This window comes from Struthio camelus, chromosome 14 (genome assembly GCF_040807025.1).
Source record: "Struthio camelus isolate bStrCam1 chromosome 14, bStrCam1.hap1, whole genome shotgun sequence".
Lineage (NCBI taxonomy): Eukaryota > Metazoa > Chordata > Aves > Struthioniformes > Struthionidae > Struthio > Struthio camelus.
The window spans coordinates 14,826,676-14,839,825 of NC_090955.1; the positions used below are offsets into that span (position 1 = coordinate 14,826,676).

Here is a 13,150-nt window from a genome sequence, read left to right on the forward strand (position 1 = left end):
GGCAGCGCCCTGGAGGTACCTGTGCGCTCGCTGACGGAGCTCTCGGCGCCCGGCGTGCTCCCGAAGAGCGGGCGGATGGTGAAGGTGTAGCGCTGGCCCAGGCGCAGCCCGGGGACCTGCTGGGAGCTGGCGGCGGCGGGCAGCATCCGTTGCACCTCGCCTCCGTCTGCCGCCCAGGGGAGAGTCAGGGGGGCGGCGCGGGGGCGCTCCCCGCTGCACCGGGCGCCCCGCTCGGTGGCCGACGCGGCTGTGGCGCCCGTGTTTACCTCCAGGGAGCCTCCAGGAGAGGACGTATCCCGAGGCGCTGGGCACGGGCGTCCAGGCGAGCGTCACCGAGTCTCTCCGCGTCTCCGTCACCCGCAGGTTGGCGACGCGGCCCGAGGCAGCTGCGGAGCAGCACGGAAAGGGCATCACGTGTGGCTGTCCCCATCTCGCTCTTACCACCCACCATGGGGACAGCGTGGTCCCCGCGGTGCTCACCCCGGCCTCCAGCCCCCGAGGTGGAGGACAATGCCCCCTCAGCCACCCTGCGGGGACACCCGGGTGCGGCGGCCCCTTACCGGTGATGGCGGTGAGGGTGACGGGCTGGCTCTCCCGGCCGCCCACCAGGCTGGCGATGCTGACATGGTAGCGCCGGCCGGGCTCCAGCCCCACCAGGTCGTAGGAGCGGGCGGTGGCTGGGAGCTGCTGGCTGCGCTGGGGCCCGCCTGCCGGGGCGGACGCGGTGTGAGGGGGGTGGCCGGGGGGCGTGGGACGCGCCGCGCGACCCCGGCCGGCCACACTCACCCTCCGCCAGGCGCCAGGCCAGGCGGTACCCGGCGCTGCCAGCCGCCGGCGCCCAGGACAGGCGCACGCGGCTCTCCGAGGCCTCCGTCACCTGGAAGTCGCTCACGGTCGGCACCGGCGCCGCCTCCGCTGCGGGGGAGAGGGACAGGAGGGCGTCAGGGGGAGAGGGACGGGCGAGCGCCGCCCGCGCCATGACACTCACGCGTGGTGACGACGATGGAGACGGGCTCGCCCTCCCGGTTGCCCACAAGGGCCGTGACCTTCACGGTGTAGGAGACGCCTCCCTGCAGGCCGGGGATGTCGAAGGAGTCGGTGTTGCCAGGAACGAGCTGGCTGCTCTCGGAGCCACCTGCCAGGGAGCGCGGCGTGAGCCCCGGCGCGAGCCCCCGGCCCCCGGCCCCCGGCCCGGCACCGTACCATCACGCCGGCTCCACACCACGCGGTAGGCGGTGGCCCCCGGCACGCCGACCCAGGTGACGCGGGCCACGTCGCTCCCGGACGACAGCACCTCCAGCCGCGAGACCGTCCCCACCTGCTCGGGCGCTGCGGCACGCAGAGGGGCGGCCGTCACCGGGGCCGGCCAGCGGCGCCCGCAGGGTTGGGCTGGGCTGGGTGGGTGGGGGGGGGAAGACCTCACCCGTGCGGCCCGTGGCGGTGACGGGGGCGCCCTCCCGGCCGTCGACCACGGCGGAGACGCCCACGACGTAGACGGTCCCAGGGCGCAGCCCCTCCAGGGTGAAGGCGGTGGGGTCGGCGGGCAGCAGGCGGGATCGCTCCGCGCCTAGGAGAGAGGGTCGGGCTGGGAAGGGCTGGGGGCGGCCCCGCCGCGGCGCCCCGTTTGCCCCGCCGCGCTCACCGTCGCCGGCTCGCCACGTCAGCCGGTAGCCCTCGGCGCCCGGCAGCCCCCTCCAGGCCACCCGCAGCTGGCTGGCGCCGGCCTCCGTCACCTGCAGGTCGGAGACGCTGCCCACGGCTGGCGACCCTGCGGCGCCGGCACGTCACCGCAGGGCCCCGCGGCCGCCCCGGCCCCGGGCAGAGCCGAGGGGCTCGGCCGGCAACCTGACCGGCGCGTGCCGAGGCCGAACGCCGCGGCGGACTTACGGAGGCGGACGCTGAGGGCCGCGGCGCCGCCCTCCCGGCTGCCCGCCAGGGCCGAGACGCGCACCAGGTAGGTGATGCCCTCGCGCAGGTCGCCCAGCTCCAGCAGGGTCTGGGTGCCGGGCACCCGCCTCGTCCTCTCCGTGCCGTCTGCCGGGAGCGAGGCAGCCCGCCGGCGGCTCAGCGGGGGCTGTGCCAGCCGCCCTGCCGCCCGCCTGCCCCGGCCCCGTGCCCCAGCGCTCACCCTGCATGTTGCGCACCATCACTTTGTACTCGGTGGCGCCCGGGACGCCGGTCCAGCCCAGCTGGACCCTCCGGCCGCCGTCCTCGACGAGCCGCAGGTCGGACACGGTGCCCACGGGCGGCTCCGCGCCTGCGGGCGGAGCGGGGGCCGCGGTGAGTCCCGCCGCGCCCGGCCTCGGCCCGTGACTCGCGGGGGCAGGGGACGGCCTGGGCACGGGCGCCGAGGCGCGCGGCAGTCACTCACCCGTCTGGAAGGTGGTGACGGGGGTGGCCACCTCGCCGCCGTCGTAGAGCGTGTAGAGGGTGATGCGGTACTCGGTGCCCGGCTGCAGCCCCGTCAGCTGGTAGGTGCTGACGCTGCTGGGGAGGGACACGGTCCTGGGCGGCTCGGGTCCTGCGCAGAGGAACCGTCACCCCGGGCTCCCGGCCACCCACCTGGGACAGGCCCCGGGGCCGCCTCGGAGCCCCGTGCCGCCCCCCCGGGCGCCCCGAGCCCACCTGTGGCTCTCTTCCACTCCAGGCGGTAGCCGCGGGCCTCGCGGATGGCCGTCCAGAGCACCTGGATGGACGTGGGACCCAGGATGTTGGTCCTCAGCGTCTGCTCCGTGCCCGCCTCTGCCGAAGGGACCGCACGGACCGTGGGCAGGGCGGCCCCGGGGCACCACGCCGCAGCCCCGGGGACCGCCGCGCCGCCCGGCCCACGCGGGTGCTCTCTGCCCTGGGCAGAGCCCCTCGCCCAGCCTCCCGGGCCCGTCCCGGACACCTACCTGTCCTGCGCCTCACCGAGGCCGCGGGCCCCTCCAGCCGCCCGTAGAGCGGGGCCACCGTCACCAGGTAATCGGTGCTGGGCTGCAGCCCCGCCAGCGCGTGGGACGTCCGGCTGGCGTCCAGCTCGACCTTGCGCACCTCCTGGCCTGCGAGAGCCCGCGTAGCAGCCCCTTAGCAGGGCGTCCCGGGCCGGCGGGGACGCCGGCGAGGCCGGGCTGGCACCTACCTGCGAGGGCGGCCCAGGAGAGGCGGTAGCCGGTGGCGCCGCTGGCGGGGGCCCAGGCCAGCAGCATGCCGCGCGCGGAGACGTTGTGCGCGGCCAGGCGCTGCACGCCCTCCAGGCGCTCTGCGGGCGAGACGCAGCCGTGAGGCCGCGGCGGGTGCCAACGGGCCCCGCCAGCTCCTGCTCCCCTCCCAGCCCGGGCGGCGAGACCGGAGGCCCCCGGCAGCGCCTTTACTTGGAGAAACGCGGGACGCGGGGAAGGGCTGCGCGGCCCCGCTGTTTGCGGGCGCCGAACGGCGCGCGCTGCGGTCGCCTAATGAAACCAAAAGCGTTTCCTTCGAAGCACGCCAGCGCCGAGCAAAGGGGCTGGGCTGGCACCGCAACACCTTTCCCTGGTGCTTTAAACACTGAACACGGGTTAAGGCTGCTTGGGGAAGCTGAAGACACGGGTTCGCCAGGGTTTCGGGCTTTCAGAGGTGTTTCCCCGAGGCCTCGTTCCCGGGCCTTCCCGGCACACGCTTCCCAGCAATGTTTTTAACCACCCGAGAAATACTCTTCCACTGCGGAAACCGCACTTTCTTCCTCAAGAGCCAAGTATCTGATTTAAAAAAAAAAAAACACCACCAAACACAACAACAAACGCCAGCCCCCGACATTCCTTGGCGCGGCTCCCAGGCCGTTCGGAGAAAACCCTTGTGGCAAGACACCCGGAGAGCTGCGAGCCGAGCGCGCGCCCCAGGAGCCCTTCTGGGGCTCCAAGCATCCCCTCGCGCCGGGGCCGGGGCCGGGCGGCTGCCCCCCGCACCGAAACGGGTCACGGCCCCGGCGGGTGTCCCCGCACCGCGGCCGCAGCCGGCAGACCCGCTCCCGTCCCCGGCGGCGGCAGCGGCGCGCAGTGCTTACGCGTCCGGGCGGTGAGGGTGGCCGGGGCGGCGGGCTGCTGGGCGTAGCGGGGACGCAGCGTCACCACGTACTCGGTGTCGGGGCGCAGGTTGCCGAGGGTGGCCGACAGCGCGCTGGCACCCAGGCTCTTCTCCTCCGCCTGGGCTGCTCCTGGTGGGGGGGCCGCAGAGGGGTCCGAGCGGGTGCAGGGCACGTGCCACCGCGCCGGGCTCGGCGGGGAAGGGGTGGCCGCGGGCATGCCAGGCGCTGCCAGCGGGTGGGGAGCGCGGGGAGAGGCCGGGACGCCCGCCAGGGCACGGGCACCGCAGCGCCCCGGGCCAGGGAGCGCCCGCCAGGTGCGGCCACGGGGCCCCAGCGCCAGCCGGGGGGCGCAGCTGAGAAGGGGGTCCGCGCCCGGCCCCGCTGCATGCAGCAACCCGCCGGGGGGACACGCGCATGCGTGCACGCGCGTGCACACGCCTGCACACCGAGCTCGCGGGCAGGGGCACGCAGGAGTGTGCCTGCGCGCACGGCCCCTGGGTGGGAGCGCACACGCAGCCCGAGCCGTTCGCTGTAGCGCACACCCAGACACACACACACACACACAGCCCACCAGGCCTTCAGGGGAGGGCGCTCCCAGATGCGCAGCCAACCCTCCAGGTGTCAGCACGCACACCGCGAGCCGCTGGGGGGGTGTGTGTGTGCGTGTGTGTGCGCGCACGCAGGCTGCTCCCAGCCCCGATGCACAGCCCCTCCGCGCGCGCACACACACACGTGCTCCAGCCTGCCTGCGAGCACACGCATCCCTGCTGCTGCACACACGTGTGTGCACGCACAAAACGGTCTCCGCATGCACGTCTGCATCACACTCCTGCACATGCACGCATGCAAACGGGCGTCGAGCGCCCCCGCAGCCCTTCCGGCCTCGCCGGCAGCCGGGCTGGACTCATGCCCTCACCTTGCGCCAGGTAGCTGAGCAGGTAGCCCTGGGGGGGGTCGGGGCCGGGCTGCCAGGCCAGGCGGAGGAAGGTCGGCCCCGTCTCCACCACACGCAAGTCCAGCACGCCAGCGCCGCTCTCTAGGGAGGCAGGGCGAGAGCGTGGGCCAAGCGGGCGCCGAGCCCCCCACGGACGAGGGGCGCCCCCGAGCCGGCGCCCCGCAGGGACCCGGCACCCGCCCGCGCCCCCACCAGCCTGCCCAGGGGTTACTCACGGGTGCGCGCTCGGCCCGACGCAGACTCGCCGATGCTGTTGGCGTACTGGGCGATGACGGTGACCAGGTACTCGGTGCCCGCGCGGAGCCCCCGCAGCACGGCGCTCGTCTCCCGGGGGCCCAGGCTCACCTGGGCAGGGGCAGGGGCAGCGTCACCCCGCGGCCGCCCCACGCCAGCGGGGACGCGCACGCACCCCGAGCCGGCGGCGGGGCGGCGCTCACCTCCTGCCGCTCGGCCGCCAGCGGCTGCCCCAGGCCCGTGAGCGGCACGTGCTGCACCGTGTAGCCGGTGACGGGGCCGCTCGCCGCCGTCCAGCGGACCCGCAGCAGGTCGGGGCCGCGCTCCACGAACTGCAGGTCGGCGGGGCCGGTGTGCCGTGACTCACCTGCGGGGGACGAGCGGGGCCGTCGTCGGGCTCGGCGCGGGGACGCCCGCGCGAGCTCGGCCGGACGGCGGCAGAGCGACGGCGCCCTTACCCATCGGGCGCAGGGTGCCTCCGGCGACGGTGCACACCCTGCGCGCCATCAGCGGCACCAGGGAGCCGAGGATCTTGAAGTCGTTGACGTAGAAGAAGAAGGAGTCGGTGGGCGCCGAGGCCACGCGGAGCAGCTCCCCGCGGTCGGCGTTCTTGATGCCTGCCGGGGACGGGCGGTGAGTGAGGGCAGGGACACGGGTCCCCCCGCCGTGCAGCCCCGCGCAGCCCGTCCCCGGGCGCCCGGAGGGCCCGCAGAGGCGTCGCTCACCCACGGCGAAGACCTTGATGCCCTGGCTCTTGAGCCGCGCCGCCGGCTGCTCGGCGTCGTCCTGGGACTTGCCGTCCGTGATGAGGATGCAGATCTGCGGGGCCGGGCGAGAGCCGTGAGAGCCAGGCCGGCGCCCCAGCCGGCACGGCCCGCGCCGCCACCGCCGCCCCCCGTGCCTACCTTGGGCACCCCGGGCCGGTGCTGCGCGGGCCCAAAGAAGTTGTCAGCGACGTAGCGGAGGCCGGCGCCGGTGCGCGTGTTGCCGCCCTTGTAGCTGAGCTGCTGGACGGCCCTCCTGACGCCCGTGCCGTTGGTGTGCTGGGAGAAGGTGAACTCCACCCTGGGGCACGCGCGGCACCACGTCACCAGCTGGCCTCATGTGGCCCCCTGGCCCGGCCCACCCCGCCGCGGCCCCTCCGCCGGGCTCACCGCGGCTCGTCGCTGTACTGCGCCGCGGCGAACCGCACCGCCTTCTCGCCCACCACGTGCACGAAGGGCCGCACCAGGTCCTCCATGAAGGCGCGGACGATGCGGAAGTTGTTCCTGCCGATGCTGGACGAGCCGTCCACCAGGAAAGCGATGTCGGCCGCGTAGACGTTGATGCAGATCTCTGCCGGGCGGCGAGGGCGCTCAGGGCTCGCTCGGGTCCCCCGTCTCCCAGGGGGCCCCGAGGCCGGGGGCAGCTGGCACTGCCCCTCACAGCCGCTCCGGAGCGCCTCAGTCCCTTGGCTGGATTTTAGCTGGATGGGGCCCTTGCACCTATTCCCCAAAGGTCCCTGGGGTGCCCCAGGGCACCTCGCTGCAGGGCCCTGTCCCTGCTTCTCGCGCTCCCACCCCACACGCGGGCGGGTGCCCCCCTCTTGCAGGGCTCCTCCCAAGGGTTCGGCACGTCACACCGGGAAGAGAAACCCCCTGGACTGAGAGGAAGGCAGCGTCCAAAAGGGGGAACACCCACCCTGCTGGTCTGAGAACGGCAGAGAGGGCAAACTCGTGACACCTACACCCAGGCCTCCAAAGTGCCATGGCCTGAGCCCGCAGAGGGGACACTACAGCCCTGCCCGGGGGGGGGCAGCAAACCGGGCAGCTGACGCTTCCCACAGCCCCTCCGCGGGTCCCCTGGGCACGCAAAGCGCCGCTCGGGGCCACGCGGCTCGGCACCCACCTTGGTTCCTCTTCTGCGTGGCCACGGCCGGGGGCCGGAGGAGCACGTGGAGCACAGCGAGGAGCAGGAGCCGGCCACTCATCGTGGGAGCCTGCGGCACAGCGGGGAGAGACGCTGCCGCCCCCGCCCCAGGCCAGCGCCGCGTGGGCCCTGGGGGGCTCCCGGGCGGGGGCGGGCACCGCCAGGCCGGGCCAGGCCGCCTCTCGCGGCCCCGGGGCTCCCCATCCCCGGTGGGCGGACGAGGGGCCGGGCAGCGTGGGAGCAGCCCCCCGGGGCGGGCAGGCGGAGGCAGCCGGGCGGCGCGAGGAGGGCAGGGTGGCGTGCGCACGCCGCGCGTGCTGCCGCCTGGCCCCGCTCCAGCCGGCTCCCTGCCTCCCCGTTAAGCCTGGCTGGGCCTGGCCGGCGGCCCCGCTCGCTGCCCGCCGCGGAGGCCCGCGGGAGCCGCGGCACAGCGCCACGCACGCCGCTCTGCCTCGCATCCCGGTCCTTGTCCAGTCTCCCTTCCTCCGGGCACGCTCCTTCCTTCCTCCCTCCCCATCGCTGGAGCTGAGCCCGCGCTCCTGCCCTGGCCACCGCGGGCGTCCCCTGCCCACCGGCGACGGGTGCCACCTGGGCACAGGTGGCACAAGCAGGGTCCCCCGTGCAGGGCCCGGCCCCCGGGAAGGGGGCAGCCAGGGCGGGAGGGAGCTGCCGGCAAACCCCCACAGCCTGCTGCTTGCCGCGCCGCGGGGCTGCAGGAGACACCCGGCTCCTCGTCCACGCCTCGGGCGCCAGGGCCGGGCTGGCACAAGCGTGATAAGCACGTGCGGTCTCAGCCCCAGCAGGACGCAACCAAAGCGAGACGGGGACAGGAGGGACGGGTGGCCGCCCCGGCGCGGAAGGCGAGCTGAGCGTCTCAAGGCGCCTGCCTGAACGGCGCAGCCTGCGGCTGACCCCAGCGCGCCCACCGGGCCAGCGTGGGAAACCCCTGCAGCAGCCCTGCGGGGCTCCAGCCCTTCCTCCTCCTCCTCCTCCTGCTCCCGCCTTCCCCAGCCCGGCCCCCAGCACCGTCCCCATCCCAGCGCAGCCCCCGCGCCGCAGCCCAGCGCGGCGGCGGCCGCCCCGCGACAGCCCACCCGGGAGGGCGCCCGAGCGCGGGGGGGGCCGCGCCGCGCCGCACCGCCCGGGACCGCCGGGGGGGCTCGGGCTCACCTGCCTCCTCCGGCCGGGCGCGGCGGGGGGCGCCGCGCCGAGCCGAGCCGAGCCGAGCCGAGCCGCGGCGGGCGCAGGCGGTGCCGGCCCCGGCCGCTCCCGCCCCCTTTAAGCGGGGCGGCCCGCAGCGCGGTGCCCGCCGCCGCCGTCGGGGGGGGGGGGAGCGCCGCGGCCCCCGCCCCGCCCCGCCCCGCCCTGCCGCCCCCCCCCCCCCCCCCGTCCCGAGCTGGGGGGGTCTTGCTCCTGCTGGGGGCAGGAGGACCAGGAGCAGCCAGGGCCACCTCGGGCTGCAGCAGGACCCGGGCTAGAGGCTCTTCGCCGGACGGGGCCGGTCCGGCGGCCCGACCCGGTGCCCCGCGGCCGGGCCAGCAGGGGATCAGACCCGCAGGGAAGGCTTTCCCTGGGGTTCGCGCTAGAAACCTCAGCGCAAGAGCTGAAAAGGCCCCGATTAGTCTCCAGGCAGTTTCCCTTTCAACACCTCTGCCCTAGATGCTGCCAGGAAGGCAGCGAGCGGCTCTGGCGCCAGGAGCCGGTCGCGCACCTCCATCGAGCCCGCGTGGGGAGCGCTCCCCGGGGCCTCGGGCAGAGCTGAACGGCGCTGCCGAGGGCATCGCGGCCCCACGTCCCGTGCCACCAGCCTGCCGCTCGGCGCCTGCCCCGGGCCCTCGGCCCCGGACGAGGCGGGCTGCTTCCCGGCGGCGTCGCGGCCGCCCAGCTCCCGCTACCGACGACCTGCGCCCCGGCTCGGCGCCGCGGCTCCCCCGTTCGCGGGTACGGTGCCTGCGGCCTGCCCCGAAGACGGAGGAGCAGGCGGCAAGACCGCCTGCGCCGCGACTCCAGCTCACCGGGAGGCTAAACGGAGGCAACTCCGGCCCGGCTGGCCCTGGCTCCCAGCGTCGCGGGGGGACCGGGCACCCCACGCTGCCCCGCGGGAGGTACCTCCCGCAGCGGCCAGCAGCACGGCACCCTGGCCTCGGGCACACATGGGCTCCCGCTCCTCCTCTCCCCAGGGTGCACCCCGGCCCCCCGGGGCACCCTGCGGCACCCGGCTGGCCCGCACCTCCGCCTACCTGTACCCTCGCCGCCCCGCGCGGGGCTGCGGGCCCGGGGGCTTCCCTGCCACTGCCACTGCCAGCGGGGCAGCGGGCAGGTCCGGGGGCATCTTCCCGCAGGCAGCGAGGGGAGCGCGCCCGGGGCTCCCCGGGGCCCGGGGCCGCCGCAGAGCCGGGGGCTCGGGCTGGGCCACCTGCCGCCCAGCAAGGATGCTCCGGGGCTGGCTGCAGGCAACTTTCCCAGGCACACGCTGTTCCCAAGCAGGGGAGGAGCGGCTGTGCCCCCGCTCTTCTTAAAGGCGCAGCGAGCAGCGCATCCCCTCCTCTTGGTCAGCCCTCCCTCCGTCAGGCCCCGGCCCCGGCCCCCCAACCTGGCCTGCCGGCTCCCAAGTTCACCGCGGCCATGGATTCCTCCCTGGCCGGCCCAGCCCCGTGGGTCCGGCCCTAGATGCGGTGTCCCCCGGTCAGGACCATCCCCGTGCCCTCCTCCCGCCTCAGCTCGCTTAATGAAGGCAGGGCGCCTTGTCCCAATTAGACGAGGGGCTTCGTTAAACAGGGAGCGGAGGGGGCTGCCAAGGGCTCGGCGGCTGGCCCGGGGCCCGGAGCTGGCCGGGCAGCCGGGACGCGGGCGGCTCGGGGTCTCCCCTCGCTAGCGGCGCGGCGCGGCGGCAGGTAAAGGCGCCGTGCCCCGTCTCTGCCTGCTGCCTCGGCCTGGCCCGGCCGCCGCCGCCGCCGCGGCACGGGGAGCGCACCAGGTGCGAGTGAGTCACGCGGCCGCCCCGCGCCGCGGCACGCCGGGCCCCGGCTGGCCAGGGCCTGCGTCAGCGCCAAGGGCCCCGCCGCCCGCCCCGGGCCCCGCGGAGGGGCCGCTCGAGGAACCCAGCCCCGCGCGCTCCAGTCCCAAAGCCTCGTCCCTCTTGCTGCTCGCTGCCTCCCTCCGTCCTTCCCCGCCGCGGCCCGCAGCCCAAGCCGGGGGCACGGCCGCCCCCCCGTACCCTCCGGGAGCGCCCTGGGGAGCCGGCGGCCCTTTCCCGAGTCTCGGGCTTGCAGCCAGGTCCCCGGCGTGCGACCCCTAAGCCAGGTCTGCCCAGGGCAGCGACCTCCACGCAGTCACGAGCTGGTTAGTTCTCAGCTAACACCAGCCAAGCCCGGCCGTCCCGGGCCGGAGGAGCAGCAGCAGCCTCAAGGCACAGCCGGCGAACGAGGGGCTCTGCCCTCCGCGGGAGGTTTGGGAGCAGGGGCACGGGGCAGGCGGGCGAGGGGGTCGCCGGGAGGGGAGCTGGCGCTGAGGTGAGCGAGCCAGGGGAGCGCGGGGAGGAGGAGCGGGCCGGGCCGGAGCGGGAACCTCGCCCGCCGCCGCGGCTGGTTGGGACACGCTCCAGGAATGTCTCCCAGCACCAGCCACCGCCGGCTCCCCCGCCGCGCGGCACCCCGACCGCCCGCCCGCCCTCCAGCGGGCCCCACGGACCCCCGCCAGCCGGCCTCGGGGCAGGGGGCCACCCGAGGGCCGCCGTGGCACCGGCTGCTTTTCGGGGCCGGTGGAAGCCGGGGCGGACGCTCCGGGCTGCGGGGGCGACGGCCTGGCCGGGGCAGCCTCAGCGGCGCTCGAACGCGGAGGGGGGGGACGCGCGGCCCGGCTCTCCCGACGGGCTGCCGCAAAGGGGAATTTTTTCCCCTGCCTGTAAACTGTTGTGTCTGGAGCCGGCACCCCCCGGGGCCGCCCCCGCGGCGGACGGGGCTGGAGAAGCCAGCGGTGCCGCCGCAGTGCCGTGACCGCCCCCCGCCCCGCTTTGGCCAAGCCCGGCCGGACAGGGCAGCCGGGCAGCGCCGGGGGGGAAAACTCGGCTCTCAGGAAAAGAAAGGTGGGCGCCGCTCGGCCTCCGCGGTGCTGCGAGGGCGGGCGGCGCTTTGCCGCGGCCCCCCAGCCCGGGAAGGGAGGCCGGCGGCGGGAGCTGGCCCGTGCCGGAGAGCAGGCCGCGCGGCCTGGGGCTCAAGGTCTGCCGGCTGCCGAGCCGTCTCCGTGGGCCCCGGGCCAGGCCGGGGGCCTCTGCGGAGGCCGGCGGCGAGGAGGCAGCAGGCACCCGGCAGGCGCGGAGGAGCAGGCGTCCCCACCGGGGCAGCGCGGGGTGACGCCGGGGGCTCCCGGAGAGGCCGAGGACGGCGAGGGGGGCGAAGGCCAGGCAGCTGCTGGCGGCCCCGGAGGGGAGGGGAGGCGGGCAGGGGCCGAGGCGCCGCGCACCTGGGAGGCGGGCGGGCGGCGGGCCAGGCCGGGCGCCGCAGCAGCAGCCCCGCGCGCACGCAGCGACCACCCACGCGGCCTGGCTCATCCCGCAGGAATCCAGCTCGTCAACAGCACGGGGCTGCAGCCCCGGCCGCAGCAGGGATTGTGCTCTGCAAAACAAGCCCGACGTCCCCACGAGGACAGGGATGCCGCACGGGGTGGGAGCACAGGGACCGAGCACAGCAATGCTCGGCCCCGGCCGGTGCGGCCTCCTGCCCCGCTCGCGGCCCCTGAGCCTTTGCTTGCTCGCAGCAAAAGCTGAATTACTGGCCTCGGGGGCATTTCGGTACGGCTCGGATTAAAGAGCTCCCAGCCAGGCCCTGGCTCGGGGGCGTGGGGTTTGCAGGCAGCCCCAGGGCGCTGAGCGCCTGGCACCAGCCCCGGCGCGCAGGGACTGCCGGGCTCAGGGCGCTTTTGCGCAAGAAGGGAAAGGGGGGGGGGAACCGCCGCAGCGCAACAGCAGGGCCAGGGCGAGCAGAGGGAGCGGTTCGCCCCGAGACGCTGCAGGAAGGAAGACGCGAGCGAAAGCCGAGGCGATGGAGAGACACGGTCACGCGCGCGGGTTTGGGGCTTGTGCAGGCCACGGCGCGCGGAGCGTGACTCGACACGCCGGGCGGCTGAGTCAGGCGGTGCCTGCCCGCGCGCCTCCCCGCCTGCCGGCCGGTGCCGAGCCCCGGCGCGCGGCCGCGCACAGCCCGGGGGTGCCGCGGCTGCTGCCCGTTAGCCCCCAGCGTTGCAGCCAGCACGGCCAAACGGTGGCATCAGTGGGACAGCCAGCAGCACGGGAGGCTGCTGCGTCCCCCGGGGAGCAGCTCGGGCCAGCGGCGCCTCCCCGCAGCGCAGGGGGAGGCAGGAAGAGAGATCGCGTTACCTGGAAGGCCAAGGCGCCGCGTCTCTGGGTGCCTTGGGCATCACCCAGCAGCCGTCTGGGAGGGCATTGCAGGCGGTGTGGCTCAGCCCTGCGCAGGGACCAGGCGGCTGCCCGCCATCAGGGGAGCGTGCAGCACCCGTAGCCTCCTCCGGCTCCAGCCCCGGGGTGCTGGGTCTGACGGTGCTCCCACAAGAACAGTGGCTTCCTGGTGGAGCAGGAGTCCCTGCCACGTGTGGAGACAAATTGCCCACCACCGCCTTCTTGGGAGCTTCCCAGCTCCCAAACCTCTGACACCCTGCTAGAGGGGGGCCAAGGGCTGCAAAGCCAGCACAACGCCGGCTGCTCCAGCCCTTCTCGCTCGCCGGCAGGGCTGCAGCCCCCAGCGCTGGCAGCAGCCGGCGCGCAGGGCACCGCCACCGCACGCTGCCCTGCAGACAGGGCCCACAGGAGCTGCTCCACTGCCCGTCTCCAAGTTTTTCTCTGCCCAGGCGAGGGAAACAAGGGCTCCCTGGCACGGTACCCAGGGCGGCTGCAGGCTAACGCAGCTGCAGGAGCGCCCGGGGGCCCTGGAGCCCGGGAGGGGAGAGGAGAAGCCCCCGCTGAGCGGCTGGAGCACAAAGAGGCACGGCAGGGGGAG

The 13,150-nt window shown here is 75.5% G+C and overlaps 1 protein-coding gene across 1 annotated transcript in view; it reads right to left on the reverse strand.

Annotated features, from left to right (window-relative positions):
• Positions 1-13,150, reverse strand: part of COL7A1 (collagen type VII alpha 1 chain) — a 46,009-nt gene that overhangs the window by 25,379 nt on the left and 7,480 nt on the right. Inside the window, exons 2-24 of the mRNA XM_068907195.1 lie at positions 7,119-7,209; positions 6,386-6,566; positions 6,137-6,296; positions 5,957-6,050; positions 5,690-5,848; positions 5,435-5,598; positions 5,213-5,342; positions 4,959-5,078; positions 4,022-4,171; positions 3,122-3,241; positions 2,895-3,041; positions 2,626-2,742; positions 2,372-2,521; positions 2,129-2,257; positions 1,888-2,034; positions 1,643-1,768; positions 1,424-1,567; positions 1,204-1,329; positions 989-1,135; positions 787-915; positions 561-707; positions 267-386; positions 20-166 (exon numbers count right to left, since the gene is read on the reverse strand). Of these exons, the coding sequence (XP_068763296.1) occupies positions 20-166; positions 267-386; positions 561-707; positions 787-915; positions 989-1,135; positions 1,204-1,329; positions 1,424-1,567; positions 1,643-1,768; positions 1,888-2,034; positions 2,129-2,257; positions 2,372-2,521; positions 2,626-2,742; positions 2,895-3,041; positions 3,122-3,241; positions 4,022-4,171; positions 4,959-5,078; positions 5,213-5,342; positions 5,435-5,598; positions 5,690-5,848; positions 5,957-6,050; positions 6,137-6,296; positions 6,386-6,566; positions 7,119-7,200 (3,136 nt within the window). The 5' untranslated portion in view covers positions 7,201-7,209. The remainder of the gene's footprint in view (positions 1-19; positions 167-266; positions 387-560; positions 708-786; positions 916-988; positions 1,136-1,203; positions 1,330-1,423; positions 1,568-1,642; positions 1,769-1,887; positions 2,035-2,128; positions 2,258-2,371; positions 2,522-2,625; positions 2,743-2,894; positions 3,042-3,121; positions 3,242-4,021; positions 4,172-4,958; positions 5,079-5,212; positions 5,343-5,434; positions 5,599-5,689; positions 5,849-5,956; positions 6,051-6,136; positions 6,297-6,385; positions 6,567-7,118; positions 7,210-13,150) is intronic.